General features: G+C 34.3%; 1 protein-coding gene across 1 annotated transcript; it reads right to left on the reverse strand.

Moving 5' to 3' along the window:
* Positions 1–951: 951 nt before the first annotated feature.
* vaspa (vasodilator stimulated phosphoprotein a) lies at positions 952–22,506 on the reverse strand. Its single transcript, XM_073829993.1, has 14 exons — positions 22,394–22,506; positions 22,189–22,276; positions 13,008–13,179; positions 12,261–12,435; positions 8,996–9,065; positions 8,510–8,816; positions 6,470–6,612; positions 6,184–6,232; positions 5,845–5,878; positions 5,703–5,754; positions 1,920–1,988; positions 1,782–1,836; positions 1,638–1,695; positions 952–1,548 (listed from the first exon to the last, which is right to left on the reverse strand). Exons 2-14 carry the CDS (start codon positions 22,191–22,193, stop codon positions 1,511–1,513), a joined length of 1,227 nt encoding a protein of 408 aa, XP_073686094.1. The 5' UTR covers positions 22,194–22,276; positions 22,394–22,506; the 3' UTR covers positions 952–1,510.
* Positions 22,507–23,055: the final 549 nt, after the last annotated feature.

The raw sequence follows: 23,055 nt of genomic DNA on the forward strand, positions 1-23,055 counted from the left end.
AACTCAGGGGTTTTCAATCTCCTAATGTGCCACGGACCGTTAGCATTTAGAAGGCAGCAATACATGTATATTAAAAAAAAAAACTATTATAAATATGCACAATTTGTTTAAATTTTAAATGTATTTTGTAGTTTTTTTATTTTATTCAAATCGATTTTCATTTGCATTTTTTGCTCACTAGAATACTGTGCTGTAGATTTATTTTACATGTGTAAATCAATTTTAAAAAAATGTATCTTAAAAATGATTTTTAAATCTATTTTATTTTTAAACAAATTTATTTTAATAATTGTTTTATTTTATTCAAATGATTTGTTTTTTAAATCAGCCTATTTTTATTCAAATTGTCAATTTTTTATTTTAATTTTTTGTTTTTAAATAATTTTAATGTAATTATTCAAATTAATAATTTTAATTTATTTTTAACATCTCTTTAATACTGTACTGTAGATTTATTTCACTTTTTATTTCACTTAAATTTTTATATATTTTTTTCATTTAAATTTGTAATTTTATTACTAATTTATTTTAGTTATTTTTATAAATTATTTATTTTAAACAAATTTATTTAAATACATTTTTTTAAATTATTCATTTTGTAAAATCACATTTTATTTTATTTTAATTATTTGTTTTTAAAATCATTTTATTGTAATTATTCAAATTACTAATTGTATTTAATTTTAATTTTTTAATGATAGAATTTTTTACAGTAGATTTATTTCACTTACATTTTTAAATAAATGTATTTTTATCAACCGTTTATTTTATTTAAATTAGTAATTTGTAAACCAATTTTAAAAAATAATTTGATTAATTTTTAAATCACTTTATTTTAATCAACTTTATGAATTATTTATATTTAAACAAATGTATTTTAATCAATTTTTATTTTATTCAAATGATTTATTTTTTTAAATCATTTTTTTTAAACAAATTTTAAATCACATTTTTAATTTATTCAAATTGTTTGTTTTAAAATCATTTTAATTTAATTATTCAATTGATTTATTTTAATTTATTTAACCTTATTTTCCATATTTACGTATTTTAACACCATTTCGCAACGTTCCATTGTGGGTTGCAGGACCCGGTTTGAAAACCCCTGCCTGTCAAACATGGTTTACATAACAGTGCATGATAAATAATCTGCAATTACACATAATCCCATGTATTCTGATCATTACTGACGTAAACAACTAACTAGTGACACCGTTTCTAGATGCAAGTGGTACATGTAAGAGCACTACATGTAAACAGATGAGATTAAAACACAAATGCAACAGACAGATGAAACGCTCCACACAGCAGCGGACCAGAAACATATTAATATTCAGTAATCTTCATTAATATTCACAAAGAAGAGAAGTGAAGGCAGCTACGAGAGTAAAAGCGAGTGTGTCGGGGCAGGAGAGAGTTTCTTGCATCTTGAAGCGTGTGCACATGAGAAGGAAGCAACATGTGTTTGTGGTTCTGTGCAGACATTTGCGCAGATCTTCCTGATCCACAGCTACCCCGTATTGATCTTCTGCAGCTCCTCCAGCAGAGCTGTGGATGAAGCACAACAATGGCAGTGTCAGAGCGGGAACACATCACTGCATTTCTGTGAAGAAGAACGGAGGAAGCACACGACTGACCCCCGATGATCTCCTCCTTCACTTTCTGCAGCTCCTTGCGCATCTCCTCCAGAATGTCCTGCGATCAGACAGTAGTGTTTTAGATGAGGTGTGTGTGTTTAGAGCAGGAGTGTGTGTGTGTGTTTGTGTGACGATGTTGCTGACCTGTTTGAATTTTTCCATGTCTGTGGAGTCTCCTGTGCTGCTGCCGGGCCTCGTCCTGCAGGAAGAAACCAAACACATAGATCTTCAGCAGGCAGATGCTCAGAAGAGCAGAAATCACTGAACAGAAGTGTGACGTACCTGCTCAACGGAGCCGCGGTCGCAGGAGACACCGGGCTCTTGTCCTGACTCTTAGACGCTGAATTCACCCTGTTCAAAATCATTATTGTTAAACAAAACTAGAGCTATTAAAACATGCTTGTTAACTGACATAAAGTTAACATTTTCTATATTAAAAAGCTATTTAAAAAATAAACAAAAATGTAAAAATATTACCTGGCAACTTATTGTACAACTGAGTTTTAGTGGCACGTAGAGTAAAGTCGAAATACTACAAGAGTAAAGTCGGAATACTACGAGAGTAAAGTCGGAATACTACGAGAATACAGTCGGAATACTATGAGAGTAAAGTCGGAATGCTACGAGAATAAAGTCGGAATATTACGAGAATACAGTCAGAATACTATGAGAGTAAAGTCGAAATACTACAAGAGTAAAGTCGGAATACTACGAGAGTAAAGTCGGAATACTACAAGAGTAAAGTCGGAATACTACGAGAGTAAAGTCGGAATACTAGAGTAAAGTCGGAATACTACGAGAGTAAAGTCGGAATACTACAAGAGTAAAGTCGGAATACTAGAGTAAAGTCGGAATACTACGAGAGTAAAGTCGGAATACTACAAGAGTAAAGTCGGAATACTACGAGAGTAAAGTCGGAATACTAGAGTAAAGTCGGAATACTACGAGAGTAAAGTCAGAATACTACAAGAGTAAAGTCGGAATACTACGAGAGTAAAGTCGGAATACTACAAGAGTAAAGTCGGAATACTACGAGAGTAAAGTCGGAATACTACAAGAGTAAAGTCGGAATACTACGAGAGTAAAGTCGGAATACTAGAGTAAAGTCGGAATACTACGAGAGTAAAGTCGGAATACTACAAGAGTAAAGTCGGAATACTACGAGAGTAAAGTCGGAATACTACAAGAGTAAAGTCGGAATACTACAAGAGTAAAGTCGGAATACTACGAGAGTTAAGTCGGAATACTACGAGAATAAAGTCGGAATACTAGAGTAAAGTCGGAATACTACGAGAGTAAAGTCGAAATACTACGAGAGTAAAGTCGGAATACTACGAGAGTAAAGTCAGGAATACTACGAGAGTAAAGTCGAAATACTACGAGAATACAGTCGGAATACTACGAGAGTTAAGTCGGAATACTACGAGAGTTAAGTCGGAATACTACAAGAGTAAAGTCGGAATACTACAAGAGTAAAGTCGGAATACTACAAGAGTAAAGTCGGAATACTACGAGAGTAAAGTCGAAATACTACGAGAATACAGTCGGAATACTACGAGAGTTAAGTCGGAATACTACGAGAGTAAAGTCGAAATACTACAAGAGTAAAGTCGGAATACTACGAGAGTAAAGTCAGAATACTACGAGAGTAAAGTCGGAATACTACGAGAGTAAAGTCGGAATACTACGAGAGTAAAGTCGGAATACTACAAGAGTAAAGTCGGAATACTACAAGAGTAAAGTCGTAATACTACGAGAGTTAAGTCGGAATACTACGAGAGTAAAGTCGAAATACTACGAGAGTAAAGTCGGAATATTACGGGAATAAAGTCGAAATACTAGGAGAGTAAAGTCGGAATACTACGAGAGTAAAGTCGAAATACTACGAGAATACAGTCGGAATACTACGAGAGTTAAGTCGGAATACTACGAGAGTAAAGTCGGAATACTACAAGAGTAAAGTCGTAATACTACGAGAGTTAAGTCGGAATACTACGAGAGTAAAGTCGAAATACTACGAGAGTAAAGTCGGAATACTGCGAGAGTAAAGTCGTAATACTACGAGAGTTAAGTCGGAATACTACGAGAGTAAAGTCGAAATACTACGAGAATAAAGTCGGAATATTACGAGAATAAAGTCGAAATACTAGGAGAGTAAAGTCGGAATACTACGAGAGTAAAGTCGGAATACTACGAGAGTAAAGTCGAAATACTACGAGAATACTGTCGGAATACTACGAGAGTAAAGTCGGAATACTACGAGAGTAAAGTCGGAATACTACGAGAGTAAAGTCGAAATACTACGAGAATACAGTCGGAATACTACGAGAGTTAAGTCGGAATACTACGAGAGTAAAGTCGAAATACTACGAGAGTAAAGTCGGAATACTACGAGAGTAAAGTCGGAATACTACAAGAGTAAAGTCGTAATACTACGAGAGTTAAGTCGGAATACTACGAGAGTAAAGTCGAAATACTACGAGAGTAAAGTCGGAATACTACGAGAGTAAAGTCGGAATACTACGAGAGTAAGGTCGAAATACTACGAGAGTAAAGTCTGAATACTACGAGAGTAAAGTCGGAATACTACGAGAGTAAAGTCGGAATACTACGCGAGTAAAGTTGAAATACTACGAGAGTAAAGTCGGAATACTACGAGAGTAAAGTCGAAATACTACGCGAGTAAAGTCGGAATACTACGAGAGTAAAGTCGGAATACTACGAGAGTAAAGTCGGAATACTACGAGAGTAAAGTCGGAATACTACGCGAGTAAAGTTGAAATACTACGAGAGTAAAGTCGGAATACTACGAGAGTAAAGTCGAAATACTACGCGAGTAAAGTCGGAATACTACGAGAGTAAAGTCGGAATACTACGAGAGTAAAGTCGGAATACTACGAGAGTAAAGTCGGAATACTACGCGAGTAAAGTTGAAATACTACGAGAGTAAAGTCGGAATACTACAAGAGTAAAGTCGGAATACTACGCGAGTAAAGTCGGAATACTACGAGAGTAAAGTCGAAATACTACGCGAGTAAAGTCTGAATACTACGCGAGTAAAGTCGGAATACTACGAGAGTAAAGTCGGAATACTACAAGAGTAAAGTCGGAATACTACGAGAGTAAAGTCGGAATACTACGAGAGTAAAGTCGGAATACTACGAGAGTAAAGTCGGAATACTACAAGAGTAAAGTCGTAATACTACGAGAGTTAAGTCGGAATACTACGAGAGTAAAGTCTGAATACTACGCGAGTAAAGTCGGAATACTACGAGAGTAAAGTCTGAATACTACGAGAGTAAAGTCGAAATTTTATGAGAATAAAGTCTCAATGTTTAGAGAAGACATTATTATTTCCAAGCATACTGTCCCTGTGAGTATGACTTTGTATGATTTTTGCTAATAATTCCACGTATATTAGTAGTGTACTAAAAAGGGTAAAATAAGAGAGCTGGTGCCCCCCAAAGGAATGTCTATTGGCTGTGTGAGGTGAATAAAAAGCTGTTCCTGCTCAGTCTGTTAATAAATATCAGATTCTTGATATTAAGCTGTTTCTGAGAGTCCTTAAAATGGACTCTTCCTCATCCCAGTAAGATGATGCAACCGCTCGGATACAACAATATTCAAATAAATTCCGGTGACCTGGAAACTTCTCCTGGTGATCTCAATCTTGGCCTTTGTATGTGCAATATAAACTATACTCTCAAAATATTAGAATTTTAATTTTAACAATTTAAATTCTCAAAACATTTTGACATTATTCTCGAAATATAATTTTATTCTAGTTATTCTATACTTTATTCTAGTAGTACTTCGACTTTATTCTTGAAAATATAACAACTTTAATCTTGTAATCTTTAAAAAAAAAATCAAATGGCACTAAAATGCTGTAGAATAGTAAAACTGTTTAGAATATTTTTTTAAAAGTAATAGAAATGACAAAAGCACATAAACAAACAACTAAGATGAAAATAAAAACTGAAAATATAAAAGTGTTTAAGTGTAAAACACCCCTGTCTGAATCACACAGCAGGTTTATGGAAGCGTCAATCATCCTGTTTTTACCGTGACACAGACGACGGTTTCTCCCAGGGCTTCTTCACCACGTCTGATTTGTCTGAATGAGAAACATGCAGAGCATTTGAGGTCATGATGTTTCACCGTAAACAGGAAGTGCAGTGAGATGATGAAGTGATTTGACTCTCACCTGCAGCTTTGGAGTCACTGTTCACAGAATCAGCCTGAGAACAAAGAGAGAGAGCAGAGAGAAATTAGATGAACCTTCAGACACATTTTTATTAACTCACACACACTGATATTCCTATCATTATGGGTTCATTCCATAGGCGTAATGGTTTTTCTACTGTACAAACTGTATTTTCTATGTATTACATTTTAAAAACACTATGTTCTGTGTGATTTATAAGCTTGTTTTTTTTTCCAAAATTGACTGGTATTACTATACTTGTGGGGAAATTTGGTCCTCATAATGTTGGGTATAGCAGTACAGACACACACACACACACACACAGAGAGAGAGACTCACGCTGCTTGTTTCTTCCTTCTTGACCACTGGACTGTCAGAAACTTTTCTTCTGTAACACACACAGAAGAAGATGTTGAGCTGCTGTAGTGTTGCTCCAGCAGCATCAGTTTCAGATTGACTCAAAACGACACATAAGCAACTGGAGAAGAATTTTAGATGGCTGCTTCCTGTTTAAGCGAATGGTTTCAGACTAAATTTATGTATATGCATTTATGAATCTACGTATACGTATATATATTTCTACTGAGGAGCAAACATCATATGATCATGGTAGTGTTAAACTGACCGTCGAGCGAGAATTGCACTCATTTCTCCCATCAGTCCTCCACCTCCACCACCGCCGCCGCCTCCTCCTCCTCCTCCTCCTCCTCCTCCTCCTCCTCCTCCTGTGCTGGCAGGAGCTGCAGGAGCTGCTGACCCACTGTCCTCCTGCACACACACGCACAGTCATGAAAAGTCATGCAAATTTATTGGTTAGAGTAAACATTAGATAAAATATATTACAAGAAATTAGACATAAAATATATAAAATATGACAAATATGTGACCCTGGACCACAAAACCAGTCTTAAGTCGCTGGGGTATATTTGTAGCAATAGCCAAAAATACATTGCATGGGTCAAAATTTTTGATTTTTCTTTTATGCCAAAAATCATTAAGAAATTAAGTAAAGTTCATGTTCCATGAAGATTTTTTGTAAAATTCCTACTGTAAACATACCAAAATGTAATTTTTGATTACAAAAGCTTATTTATTGAGCTTTCATATGATGTATAAATCTCAGTTTTGTCAAATTTAACCTTATGACTGGTTTTGTGGTCCAGGGTCACATATAATAAAATCTAATAATACATATACATATATATATATATATATATATATAAAGATGCACTAAAATGTACAAGATTTCTTTGCCGATTCCAATATCTGATTATCAAGAATCATCTGCCGACACCAATACCAATAGCCAATTGTCCAGAATGATTTCTGCTGATACCGGCTGCCAATAGCCAATTATCCCAAATATTTTTTGCAGATACCGATATCCATTAATTTAAAGTGATATCTCCCAAAACCAGCTGCCAGTTATAAAGAATAATATCTGCAGATACCGACATCCGCTTATTTAAAATATCTGCCGATACCAACACCAATAGCCAATTATCCAGAATGATTTCTGCTAATACCGATATACGATTATCCAGAATGATATCTGCCGATACAACTGCTGATTATTTAGAATAATATCTGCCAATTCCAACAGACAATTATCTAGAATGATATCTACTGGTACCAATAGCCAATTATCCTAAACAATATTTTTCCTATACCAATATCTGATTATTTAGAATGATATCTCCCGATAACGGCTGCCAATTATCCAGAATGATATCTGCCGATACCAATTTCGGATTATTTAGATTGATATCTGGCGATACCAATACCAATAACCAATTATCCAGAATGATTTCTGCCAATACCACTAGCTGATTATGAAGAATGATATCTGCCGATACTGGTTGCCGATTATTTAGAATGATATCTGCCAAAACCAATGTCAATTATAAATTATGATATCTACCGATACAGATATCCGCTTATTTAAAATATCTGCCGGTAATAATACCGATATCCAATTATCCAGAATGATTCTGGATTTCTGCTGTTACAGATATCCAATTATTTAGAATGATAGCTACCAATACCGGCTGCCAATTATCGGGAATGTTATCAGCTGATACCATTTTCGAGTTATTTAGAAGGAAATCTGCTGAAACAATGCCAATAGCCAATTATCCAGAATGATTTCTGCTGATACCGATATCTGATTAGCCAGAATGATAACTGCAGATACAACTGCTGATTATCTACAAATAATATCTGCCGATACCTATATCCGATAATTTAGAATGAATATCTGTCAATAGTGATTGCCAATAATCAAACATGAAATTTGCCGATATCAGCTGCTAATTATCCAGAATCATATCTGCAGATACCGATATCCACTTATTTAGAATGATATCTGTCAATACCAATACCAATGGCCAATTATCTAGAATGATTTTTGCAGATACCAGTTATTTAGAATATTTGCCAATACCAGTGCCAACAGTCAATTATCCAGAATGATTTCTGACGATACTGATATCCGATTATTTACAATGTTATCTGTAGATACTGGCTGCCAATTAGCCAGAAAGAACCTACTCACCTGTCAATCAAGCACTACAACACAGGAAAGCTTAAAAAAACATGCATCTCATTAACCATCAGATGATCATGATCAATAAAGCTCGACTTGACTTGGCTTGATGTGACTGACCTTGGCCACTTTGCGTAGTTTAGCTCCAGCAAGCGCCGCGGCCAGACCTCCATCCTCACCTCCTCCTAACCCTCCTCCTCCTCCTCCTCCTCCTCCACCTGAGGGTGGGGGTGGAGGGGCCGGTGGGCCTCCTCCTGATGGAGGTGGTGGTGGTGGGGGAGGTGGAGGTCCTGGAGCAGGTGGAGGTCCGGGAGGAGGAGGAGGTGCAGAGGTGGGACCGGGAGCAGGAGGAGGAACAGGAGGCGGGGCCGGAGCAGCAGATGCCTGTCTTTCTCTCTCCTGTCTCTCTCTTTCTTGCTGCTCCTGCCTGTGGAGACACACAGTTACACTTTCACTTCCATAACATCATACATTTCACAGCTAAACAGGATGTTTGTTTCTCAGGATTCACAGATGAATAGATAGTTCAATAGAAGAAAAACTAAAAGTAAAAGTAAATCAGGGTTGATTTTCATGTCATGATGAAGATGAAGATGATGGTCGTACCTCCTCTTCTGCTCTATCTCCTCAGCGCTCGGGCCGTTCTGAGGTGGTCGAGGAGGAGGAGGACACGCGCCTGTGAAGACAAACCAAAAACTCTCAACATTCAGGTTACACTTAACATTCTGACAACGCTTAAAAACACTTAAAACTGTTGGATAACACTTAAAACACTTTAAACTATCTGATAACACTTAAGAACACTTAAAACTGTCTGAAAACACTTAAAACACTAAACTGTTTGATATCACTTACTTAAACACTTCAAAACTGTCTGATAACACTTAAGAACACTTTAAAATGGTCTGTCAACACTTAAAAACAGTTAGAATGGTCTGATAAAACATTTAAAAACACTAAACTGTCTGATAACACTTAAAACACTTAAAACTGTCGGATAACACTTAAAAACACTTTAAACTGTCTGATAACACTTAAAACACTTTAAACTGGCTGATAACACTTAAGAACACTTTAAACTGGCTGATAACACTTAAGAACACTTTAAACTGTCTGATAACACTTAAGAACACTTCAAACTGTCTGATAACACTTAAAACACTTTAAACTGGCTGATAACACTTAAAACACTTTAAACTGGCTGATAACACTTAAGAACACTTTAAACTGTCTGATAACACTTAAAACACTTTAAACTGGCTGATAACACTTAAAACACTTTAAACTGGCTGATAACACTTAAGAACACTTTAAACTGGCTGATAACACTTAAGAACACTTTAAACTGCTGATAACACTTAAGAACACTTTAAACTGTCTGATAACACTTAAGAACACTTTAAACTGCTGATAACACTTAAGAACACTTTAAACTGTCTGATAACACTTAAAAACACTGAACTGTCTGATAACACTTAAAACACTTTAAACTGTCTGATAACACTTAAAACACTTTAAACTGGCTGATAACACTTAAGAACACTTTAAACTGGCTGATAACACTTAAGAACACTTTAAACTGGCTGATAACACTTAAGAACACTTTAAACTGGCTGATAACACTTAAAACACTTTAAACTGGCTGATAACACTTAAGAACACTTTAAACTGGCTGATAACACTTAAGAACACTTTAAACTGTCTGATAACACTTAAAAACACTGAACTGTCTGATAACACTTAAAACACTTTAAACTGGCTGATAACACTTAAGAACACTTTAAACTGGCTGATAACACTTAAGAACACTTTAAACTGTCTGATAACACTTAAGAACACTTCAAACTGTCTGATAACACTTAAAAACACTGAACTGTCTGATAACACGTAAGAACACTTCAAACTGTCTGATAACACTTAAAAACACTGAACTGTCTGATAACACTTAAAACACTTTAAACTGGCTGATAACACTTAAGAACACTTCAAACTGGCTGATAACACTTAAAAACACTGAACTGTCTGATAACACTTAAAACACTTTAAACTGGCTGATAACACTTAAAACACTTTAAACTGGCTGATAACACTTAAGAACACTTTAAACTGGCTGATAACACTTAAAACACTTCAAACTGTCTGATAACACTTAAAAACACTAAACTGTCTGATAACACTTAAAACACTTCAAACTGTCGGATAACACGTAAGGACACTTTAAACTGTCTGATAACACTTAAAAACACTGAACTGTCTGATAACACTTAAAACACTTTAAACTGTCTGATAACACTTAAGAACACTTTAAACTGGCTGATAACACTTAAGAACACTTTAAACTGGCTGATAACACTTAAGAACACTTTAAACTGTCTGATAACACTTAAAACACTGAACTGTCACTTTAAACTGTCTGATAACACTTAAGAACACTTTAAACTGGCTGATAACACTTAAAAACACTTAGAATGGTCTGATAAAACATTTAAAAACACTAAACTGTCTGATAACACTTAAAACACTTCAAACTGTCGGATAACACTTAAAAACACTTTAAACTTTCTGATAACACTTAAAACACTTTAAACTGGCTGATAACACTTAAGAACACTTTAAACTGGCTGATAACACTTAAGAACACTTTAAACTGGCTGATAACACTTAACACTTCAAACTGTCGGATAACACTTAAAAACACTTAGAATGGTCTGATAAAACATTTAAAAACACTAAACTGTCTGATAACACTTAAAACACTTCAAACTGTCGGATAACACGTAAGGACACTTTAAACTGGCTGATAACACTTAAGAACACTTTAAACTGTCTGATAACACTTAAAAACACTTAACTGTCTGATAACACTTAAAACACTAAACTGTCCGATAACACTTAAGAACACGTAAGAACACTTTAAATTGTCTGATAACACTTAAAAACACTTAACTGTCTGATGGTCCCCACATTTGGACCAGCCCTCTGAACAATGCCAGAGACGTATTTTGAAAATGTAGTTTTAAATATATGTTTTACTTCTATCATGTCTGTATTTGATAATAAAGGTTGGCTTTCAAACTAAAATGTCCCTTAGTTATTAACATAGCCTTGGTTGTGCATCTTTTTCTTCTACACTTTTTTCTTCCACTCAACTTTCTGTTAACATGCTTGGATACAGCACTCTGTGAACGGTTAGCTTCTTTAGTAATGAATGTTTGTGGCTTACCCTCCTTGTGAAGGGTGTCAATGATTGTCTTCTGAACAACTGTCAAATCAGCAGTCTTCCCCATGATTGCGTAGCCTAGTCAACCAAACTGAGACCATTTTGATGGCTCAGGAAACATTTGCAGGTATTTTGAGATGATTAGCTGATTGGCATTCACCATATTCTAATTTGTTGAGATTGTGAATTGGTGGGAGAGCCAAATCATCACAATTAAAAGAACCAAAGACTTAAACCACTTCAGTCTGTGTGCATTAAATTTAATACACAAGTTTCTAATTTATTGAGATGCACCTGTATATCTTTTGAAAATAATTATCATTTGTGTGGTGCATAACAAAATAATATACTATTCTAGCATTAAAAGGAATAATAAATACAGGTAAAATCATAAAATAATAATAATAATAATACTAGTAGTCAGTCCAGCCCATGGAATTTCCTTTTATAAACCGACCCGGCCACCCCTCAAAGAAAAGAAAATGATGTGATCCTCTCAGAAAAAAGTTTGGGGACCCCTGCTTTAAAGCCTTCTTTCTCTTACTTTTTAGTTTTATTGCATTCTGTTTTCTGAAGGTTTGTTCATATATCATTCACACTGATTTATTTTTTTCTTCAAAACATGTTTTTTTTACTCTAAAGAACTCTCACCGGTGTCTCCGCTGAGCATGTCTAGAGCGTGCATCATGCCGCTGGCAAACTGAGCCGCGTCGTCTTTACTGCCGAAGTTCAGACCCCAGACCTGCCGCGCGTCCCGCCACTGGTGAAACGTAGGAGTCGCCTGGTTGTATTTGATCCCGCGGACCAGAGGACAGTTGATGACCACCTGAGAGACACATGGATGTTGAACATCATCAAAACACACTAGATCAAACAACACTTGTGGAAACCAGCAGCTTTGGCCATAAAACGAGGGCTGAGTGAGTTGATGAATAAATATATATTCTCAGAGAGACATAAATAATAGCAGTTATGTAGACTTCACTCATGTTTATATTCTCATCTCTGAAACATAGGTCAGAATCTATCGAATGCAGTAGAATGATCATCTCATGAACTGTCCATTGAATCGATTGCTGCGTGTCTGTTTGTGGTATTGTGCAGTAGACGATTTACAGGAAACGAAAAACAATTCAGAAGCTGTGAGACTGAAACGTCTCTGAGATAAACCACTGAGATCTGTGGCTGCTGGGACGGCACACAACACGCCGCTTTCCCATGATGCCCAGCAATCACATTCACACCAATGACAAAATCCTTCACACGTTCCAGAACAAACACATACACACACACTTCCTCTGTGGCTTCACACATACAAACACACACACGCTTATCTTCTGATGATCGTCTAAATTCGTCTCAGACTTTAAAGAGAGTTTTTAATATCTGCTGAGTTACCTGCTGATCGGCCTGTTGTTTGCGTCCCACCACCCTGAAGCTGTTGTTACTGGGGTTCTGGAAGATGTGAACCCTGCTGACCGCCTGAGCACCAGAACCGGCCGGTAACCAGCGCTTACTGCCATCATCGTACATCATGACGGTGGCCCGCGCCTGACAGATGCTCTGCTCACTGCAAAACACCACAAGAAAATCACACACCGTATAGAGACTTCAGCCAGCACACCTGCAACATGAACATGCTGAAAAATGATCCACCTGGTTAGGTTACACACTGCAAACTGTGATCTTCTTCAATATGTATTTATCCATACATTTACTGGAGATGCATGAAGTGAGTTTATGATTAAAACAATAACAAATATCTTGGGACAGAAAATAAACTTAATTCCAAGGCAAAACAAGATTTTTTTAACCACACTGTCTGATAACATTTAATAACACCCAAAACATTTAAAAACTGTCTGATAATACTTAAAAACACTTAAAACTGTTGGATATCACTTAAAAACCCATAAGAGTGTCTTTTTTAAAGTGTATGAGAAAACTCTTACAACACTAAATAATAATACTATACTAAATACTAAAACACTTAAAATACTTAAAACGGTCTGTTAACACTTAAAACTGTTGGAAAACACTTAAAAACCATAAGGAATGTCTTTTTTACGTGTCTTAAAAACTTAAAAACTCTTATAACACTTTAAAAATATCTGATAATACTAAAACACTTAAAATACTTAAAATGGTCTGTTAACACTTACTTAAAACACAACTGTCTGTTAACACTTTAAACTGTTTGATAACAATTAAAAACAATTAAAACTGTCGGATAGCACTTAAGAACACTTAAAAACGGTCTGTTAACACATTTACAAACACTTAAAACTGTCTGATAACACTTAAAACCACTTAAAACTGTCTGATAACACTTAAAACCACTTTAAACTGTCTGATAACACTTAGGAACACTTATTTAAAAACACTTAAAAACACAAAACGGTCTGATAACACTTAAAAACACTTTAAACTTAAGAACAATTAAAAGTGCTCTTTTAACACTTATTTAAAAACACTTAAAACTGTCTGATAACACTAAAGAACACTTAAAAACATTCTGTTAACACATTTACAAACACTTAAAACTATCTGATAACACTTAAAACCACTTTAAACTGTCTGATATTACTTAAAACTGTCTGATAACACTTTAAACTGTTTGATAACAATTAAAAACACTTAAAACTGTTGGATAGCACTTAAGAACACTTAAAAACGGTATGTTAACACATTTACAAACACTTAAAACTGTCTGATAACACTTAGGAACACTTATTTAAAAACACTTAAAAACACAAAACGGTCTGATAACACTTAAAAACACTTTAAACTTAAGAACAATTAAAAGTGCTCTTTTAACACTTATTTAAAAACACTTAAAACTGTCTGATAACACTTAAAACCACTTTAAACTGTCTGATGTTACTTAAAACTGTCTGATAACACTTTAAACTGTCTAGTGGTCTGTTATTACTTACTTTAAAACACTTTAAACGGTCTGATAAGACTTAAGAACGCTTAAATGTGGTCTGTTATTGCTTACTTTAAAACACTTTAAACTTTCTGTTAACACATTTACAAACACTTAAAACTGTTTGATAACACTTAAAAACACTTAAGAACGCTTAAGAACGGCCTGTTATTACTTACTTTAAAACACTTAAAACTGTCTGATAACACTTAAGAACGCTTAAAAGCAGTCCGTTATCACTTACTTTAAAACACTTAAAACTTCTGGATAACACTTAAGAACACGTGGCTAATACAGTTTTTCTGAATTGCTAAAAACATTTTTTGAAAGCATCACTCATTTTCTCAAAACCTTAAACACAAATACAAATGTTCGAACTAAATTCACAGAACCCCTGACTCTTCCGGCAAAATCAAACAATCGCTCCAAAACCATTTCACCTGTACTCAAAACCAAACAAAGCTTTCAAATCATACACACATTAGTCAATACTGTATGCACTACAGATCATTCATTAGACACTACATCAAAAAATGGAGAGCACAGTGTCAAGTGCATGTAGTTAAAAAAACAAGAATGTTTACTGTATATAGTAATTATTTTGCAAGAAAAAAAGATAAATAAACACACACTCAAAACACATACACAGACTCGAATTCTGAATTATTGTGTAAACGATGACAGCCGTGTTGCAGTTGTGCTTAACGTTTGGTTTCTTGTGTTTAGGGTTTTGCATCACAAGTTCATCACAGAGCAAACTGTGTCTTTGTGAGTGAGACTGTGTTTAGAGTTTTCCAAAAAGATCTGCAAACAGTGTCTAAACTGCCTGAACTGATTTAAGGTTTTGCAGAAAGAGTGATTTATTTGACTAATTGGTTTAGGCGATTCAGAATTTGGTTCAGAAAATGGCGTTCAGTGTTTTAGTGAGTGTGAAAAACTGTAAGAGAACAACTGTGCAGTTTTATTTGTCACCATTTGAGCTGTTGATAAAAATATAAAGCTGATGGTCGAAAGAGAAGAGATGTGAAACAGCAGCACGTTCACACATATAGAAACTGATCACGCTCTGTAAACACACGCATGCGCTCCGACACGCTGGTAATGCGCAGAAGTGAATGTGTGTGAGAAAGAGAGAGGATGTGGGAAACCTCGTCTGTCCTCCTGTGCAACACTCTCAGTTAAACAACGTAACACAATACTTGACTTCCGCTCAAATACGACAGCTTCACCTCCGATCAGAATGACTAACAATCAACCCCCCTGAAAACAAGACAATCACATCTGTATCTGACTGAGAGTCGCTCCGATTACAGTAAAGATGCACAAACAGCCGTCCACTAAACACCAGCTGAATCAAACCCACTGAGACTCAAACGAGATGTTCAAAAAGAGAAAAGATCCTTGATGTTTTGTTTTTGGGGTCACTCTATGTTATAAAGAACCATTCGCCGAATACGGACTTTAAATGTGTTGAGAAGAGGAAGTGAGAGTAATAAGAGATAGCATGAGGAAGCAGATGAGCAGAAGTGCAGCTGAATAGAGGCCTGAGACGAGTCATTGACCTGATGCTCAGATCAGACTCCAGAAGACAGAAAGACATCGGTCATGGCAGATCAATCACACGACACTAACCGGATCACAACCAGACAAAAGGAAACATTCTGGCAAGGTTTTTAAGGTTACAAACAAACGTTTTTTCAGTAATGTTAATAGAATGTTTGTTCAGTGTTACACATTCTTTAATAATGTTATTAAAACATCTGCACACACACAAAAAAACATTATATTTATACTTCATTAATGAATTTTTTTTTCGAAATGCTCTAGTTGAACATTTTTTAAATGTTACTGTTTCAGAACATTCAAAATTAAATGTAACATTCATAAAATGTTTGGAAAATGACTAAATGTAACCATAGTTGGATTAAAAAAAGTACTTAATTACTAGTTACTAATTACATCTTCAAAAGTGTAATTAGATTGCTGTACAAATTACAAATTACAACTACATAAAAAGTAAAAGTAATTAAATTACAGTAACTGATTACTTAGTAACTAGATAAAAAGTTTGTGGTTGACTTGAGAAAGCCTAGCTTGAAAGTTTAAAGCAGCTGTAAAAGCCTATAGTTTTAAACTTTAAATAGATTAGATGATTAGCATGTTGCTAACGTGATTTTAATGTAGTTATCATGATTCTAACATTTTTCTAGCATGTTTAGTATGTTTCTAGCATGATTAGCATGTTACTAGCATTTCGTTAGCAAGTTTCTAGTATGATTAGCAGTTGCTAGCATGTTTCTAGCATGATTAGCAAGTTGTTAGCATGTGGCTAGCATGTTTCTAGCATTATTAAAATGTTACTTGCATTATTAGCATATCATTAACGATTGCTAGTATGTTTCTAGCATGATTAGTAAATTATTAGCATGTTTCTAACATGTTTAGCAAGTTACTAGCATGTCATTAGCATGATTAGAATGCAGTTAGCATGATTCTAACATTTTTCTAGCATGTTTAGTGTTTCTAACATGATTAGCATGTTACTAGCATTTCGTTAGCATGTTTCTAGCATGATTAGCAAATTATTAGCATGTTTATAACATGTTTAGCAAGTTACTAGCATGTCATTAGCACGATTAGAATGCAGTTAGCATGATTCTAGCAAATTTTTCTAGCATGTTTAGTATGTTTCTAGCATGATTAGCATTTTACTAGCATTTCGTTAACATGTTTCTAGCTTGATTAGCAAGTTGTTAACATGTGGCTAGCATGTTTCTAGCATTATTAAAATGTTTCCTGCATTATTAGCATATCATTAGCAAATTATTAGCATGTTTCTAACATGTTTAGCAAGTTACTAGCATGTCATTAGCATTTTTCTAACATGTTAGCTAGCATGGTTCTAGCATATTTAGCAAGTTTGAAGCATGTTTCTAGCATGATTAGCAAATTACTAGCATGTTTTCAGTATGATTAGCAAGTTGCTAACATGTTTCCAGCATGATTAGCAAGTTTCTAGCATGTTTCTGGCATGATTAGCAAGTTGCTAACATGTCTAACATGTCACTAGCATGATTAGCAAGTTACTAGCATGATTCTAGCATGATTAGCAAGCTACTAGCATGTTGCTATCATGATTAACATGTTACTAGAATGAATAGCAAGTTACTAGCATGATTCTAGCATGATAAGCAAGCTGCTAGCATGTTACTATCATGATTAATGTTACTATCATGATTAGCAAGTTGCTAGCATGACTGAAAAGTTACTATCATGTTTCTAGCATGATTAGCAAGCTACTAGCATGTTGCTAGCATGATTAGCAAGTTACTAGCATGATTCTAGCATGATTAGCATGATTCTAGCATGATTATCAAGTTACTAGCATGATTGTTGTTGCTAGGCTAGGCTAAATAGTTAAATAGATTAGAAATAGTTGATAGAAGGGAAGATTAATTTAGTCTCAAGGGATTTTTGGGAGTTTACATTTGAATTTTGACAGTTGGAGTTTGAATTTTGACAGTTGGAGTTTGAATTTTGACAGTTGGAGTTTGAATAGTGTTGATCATTTGAACATTCCGTCAATGTAAGTCTATGGGATTTTGATGATTTTTAATCTGCAATTTAATAAAAACTATAAGTGGGTCAGTCTGAAAAGATAGAGCACACTAAGTGAGATCAGTCTGAAGAATAAAAAGCTTTAGTAGCAGATCAGATCTTTCTCAAACCAACCTAACTAGTTACACCCAACACTTACTGTAACACTCACATAACCAGGAAACATTGAAGAAAGTTCAGAGAACATTCAGAAATAACATTTCCGTAACTTAATTTAGGTTATAAACATTACTAAAACACTAAAATGTCTGGTTTTCTTTTTGTGATTGTAACATTATTCGAAAGTTTGCTAAATGTTTCCTATAACATTCTACTAAGTTTATATTCACCCAAAATATAATGTTATTTGAATGTTTAGTTTTAATATTCCAAGAACCTTAAAATGAGACAATGTTGTTTGTTAGCTTGATAAATACTCAGCACTTTCTAGACTTCCGGATTACATTTCTTCATTGGGTTTCTCTTGATTTCATGAATCTTAAAACTCTGTTTCAGATTATTTATTAAAGTTGATGCAAACGAACATTCAGGCTCAGAGATCAGCAGTACCTCCAGAGATGTGTTTCTGTCTAAGACAGCACAAAGGTAAACGGGAAGCGTCTGACGACTGACTGTGAAGCTCACGCTCATCTACAGACAGATTCAAACACAAACTACTCCCTCACGACAGATCAACATCTCATGGAACAAACACTGACTCACCACTGACACTTCTACATCTGATCAATAATTAAACACACGTATACTAAATGAGGACATGCACTTCTACTAGTTCTTATACAGCTATAATACTGTAATCAAACTAACTCTACACTGTCAAAAGTTTACAGTGACTTAAACTTAAAAACCTAAGTTCAGCAGCTGCCTTAAATGTTTAAGTTAAAACAGCTTAAAACTACAAGTCATTTTAACTTATTACAATAAAAATGAGTTGATATTATATGTGGGTTTAAATGACTTAAGTTGATTTAACTTAAAATTTTAAGGCAGCCGCTAAACTTAAGTTGAAACTGGCAAAAACATTTTACAGTGTATCAGAAATCTCAAACTAAAAAATGTATTAATTTATTTACCATTATATACAGTTTATTCAAAATATGGTGAAGTACACGGTAAAATTGTATTGCAATCACATCAGATACACTGTAAAAAGTTTTCACCGGTTTCAACTTAAAAAACTTAAGTTTAGCAGCTGCCTTAAAATTTTAAGCTACATCAACTTAAGTCATTTCAACTCACAAGTTAAATCAACTAATGTTTATTGTAATAAGTTCAAATGACTTGTAGTTTTAAGCCGATTCAACCTAAAATTTTAAGTTATATCATCTTAAGTCATTTCCACTCACAAGTTAAATCAACTCATTTTTATTGTAATAACTTAAAATGACTTGTGTTTTAAGCCGATTTAACCTAAAATTTTAAGTTATATCATCTTAAGTCATTTCAACTCACAAGTTAAATCAACTCATTTTTATTGTAATAACTTAAAATGACTTGTGTTTTAAGCCGATTTAACCTAAAATTTTAAGTTATATCATCTTAAGTCATTTCAACTCACAAGTTAAATCAACTAATGTTTATTGTAATAAGTTAAAATGACTTGTAGCTTTAAGCCGATTCAACCTAAAATTTTAAGTTATATCATCTTAAGTCATTTCAACTCACAAGTTAAATCAACTAATGTTTATTGTAATAACTTAAAATGACTTGTGTTTTAAGCCGATTTAACCTAAAATTTTAAGTTATATCATCTTAAGTCATTTCAACTCACAAGTTAAAGCAACTAATGTTTATTGTAATAAGTTAAAATGACTTGTAGCTTTAAGCCGATTTAACCTAAAATTTTAAGTTATATCATCTTAAGTCATTTCAACTCACAAGTTAAATCAACTAATGTTTATTGTAATAAGTTAAAATGACTTGTAGCTTTAAGCCGATTTAACCTAAAATTTTAAGTTATATCATCTTAAGTCATTTCAACTCACAAGTTAAATCAACTAATGTTTATTGTAATAAGTTAAAATGACTTGTAGCTTTAAGCCGATTTAACCTAAAATTTTAAGTTATATCATCTTAAGTCATTTCAACTCACAAGTTAAATCAACTAATGTTTATTGTAATAAGTTAAAATGACTTGTAGCTTTAAGCCGATTCAACCTAAAATTTTAAGTTATATCATCTTAAGTCATTTCAACTCACAAGTTAAATCAACTAATGTTTATTGTAATAACTTAAAATGACTTGTGTTTTAAGCCGATTTAACCTAAAATTTTAAGTTATATCATCTTAAGTCATTTCAACTCACAAGTTAAAGCAACTAATGTTTATTGTAATAAGTTCAAATGACTTGTAGTTTTAAGCTGATTCAACCTAAAATTTTAAGTTATATCATCTTAAGTCATTTCAACTCACAAGTTAAATCAACTCATTTTTATTGCAATAACTTAAAATGACTTGTAGTTTTAAGCTGATTTAACTTAAAAATTTAAGGCGGCTGCTAAACTTACGTTTTTTAAGTTGAAACTGGTGAAAACTTTTACAGTGCATCTCTGACACATATATCATGTTACTGAGTGATTATCATATTCACATACTATAGTAGTTAAAAGGTAATCCAAGATACTTCCTTCCTTTGATATTTCCGTGGTACAGTGCGCAGAAAGACATTTTAGAAACTTCTTGTTTTCTTAGAATGTTCATGGAGTACAAATTACATCATTAGAATTATTTTTAAATGTTTTTTCCTCTGCATTTTTAAGTAGCACGGGTGTATTTCTAGCAAAATGATCAATTTTACTTTTATGCCAAAAATCACTAGGATATTAAAGATGTTTTATGAAGATATTTTGTAAATTTCCTACCAATATGTAATTTTTTATTAGTAATATGCATTGCAAAGAACTTCATTTGGACAACTTTAAAGTTGATTTTCTCAATATTGAGATTTTTTTGCACCCTCATATTGCCATTTTTCAAATAGTTGCATCTCAGCCAAATATTGTCCTACACTCTTAAAAATAAAGGTGCTTTAAAAGGTTCTTCACAGCGATGCCATAGAAGAACCGTTTTTGGTTCCACAAAGAACCATTCAGTCAAAGGTTCTCTAAAGAACCATCTCTTTCTTACCTTTTTATAATCTGAAGATGTTTCTTTGTGGAACCATTTAGACTAAAAAGGTTCTCCAGGGTCACATATATCTAATATTTATAAGGTAAGAACGTTCCATAACCATTATTTCAGAACGTTTTGTCCTAACATTCATATAACGTAAGTGAAAGTTGTGAGAATGTTTCATAATTGATTTGGCAACACTAACACTGCTGTGTTCCTGTTTCTCACTGAAGCTGCTACTGTACTGCAATCTGTACTGTATACAGCGCTATAGAAATAAACGTGACTTTACTTATGCGTTATGTGATTATTATATCTGTGTGCATGTGTGTGTGTTCAGAATTATAATTCACACAATCAAATAGTAAACTAGCAGGAAGAGCAGAGTTAGTTCACTCGAGTGTGAGTTTGCTGCTTCACTTCCTCAATGCTGGAGAATGAAGCAGGAAGCAGATGAAAGTCAAACTGTGTCAGAAATTCAATAATTCGTGATCATTCAATTGAACTCACTCACAGGCTGGACACTGAATCCAGAGAGTTCACTAAAACACATCATTATATATAAATTCTCATCTGTGTCATTTTTCTAAGCTGGACAAACTCCTCTCGATTACAAATTAATGAACCTCTGAGCTTGAATTAATGAACTGAACGATGCTTATATGAAGAGATCAGCAGTCTCTTGAGTTCTAATGAAAAACACACAACTGCGCTAAAGTTTAGAAGTTAGAAACATCTCAAATACAGAAAGTTTCTTCTGTAGTTCACAAATACAGTTCAGACGCTAAATCGACTTAATAACAGCTCATATTTGCACTAAACACGCAAGTCATCAGGTATACATCAGAATGAAGATTTAATGACACTCACAAGAGTTTATGAAACAGAATTCGGATGAAATATGCTATAGTTTTCACTCACCCCATTATGGATGGAGCTCGATCTCACCCGCGCTGCTGATGAAGATACCAGAGAGAAACCGAACATCCGCTGAACATCAAACAGTTTCCTGGTTTCAAAGAGGGAAACACAATCAAACACTTCAAGAACGGCTAAACAATAACGCATCATCTAAGAATGAAACACAAGAATGGCTGAGTAACAAATGAGATCTGGAATGACTGACAGGAGCGAGGCTGAAGAGCATCTCCAGAGGTTCAATCCTGCAGCTCAGCTTTTGCGCGTTCTGGATGTTGAACGCACGAGAACACGCACACACTCACGCGCGCACAAGCACACACACCTGACGATATCAGCTTAATAATAAACAGCGGAAGTGAAATGAGGGAGACATTAATAAGCAGTTCTGAGTCCTTCAGAATTAGCACAGCCAATGAAATATGTTTAAAAACGTTTTTCTGAATGTTTTCTTGACAGTCGTTTAAAACGTCTATTAAAAACCTTCCATTCCGTAACTTTGCAAACATGAGAACGTTACTTTTGAATGAAATAAGTAATGACATTTCAAAAAATGTTTCTGAAATAAAACGTTCCATTAAGGATATATAATTCATGTTTTATACTGTTTTGAGAACACGAAAGTCTGATCAATTTGAACGGAGGATTACTTGTTAACTTTAACTATAACTTTGAGAGAACCTTGGCGGAACGTTCTGAGAACGTTCTCTGTCAGCTGTGAGGATTGACAGTCAGGGATCAATACAGTCTTCTAATCTAGACCTCTATTAGTCATCAAATAACCAGATGAACTGAGAGCTTTTTTTTATTCGAGCTCTTTGCTGACCTCTTGTGGATGTTTTGTGGAATTGTCACTTTACTAAGCAATAA

This window comes from Garra rufa, chromosome 23 (genome assembly GCF_049309525.1).
Source record: "Garra rufa chromosome 23, GarRuf1.0, whole genome shotgun sequence".
Classification (NCBI taxonomy): domain Eukaryota; kingdom Metazoa; phylum Chordata; class Actinopteri; order Cypriniformes; family Cyprinidae; genus Garra; species Garra rufa.

What these genes read in the sequence shown, in the direction of transcription:
- vaspa (XM_073829993.1), bottom strand. An exon ending in AACTACGCAAAGTGGCCAAG is followed by an intron (nt 6,613 to 8,509) that starts GTCAGTCACATC and finishes GTGTGTGTGCAG; the next exon opens with GAGGACAGTGGGTCAGCAGC. An exon ending in GAAGGAGGAGATCATCGGGG is followed by an intron (nt 1,549 to 1,637) that starts GTCAGTCGTGTG and finishes CTTCATCCACAG; the next exon opens with CTCTGCTGGAGGAGCTGCAG.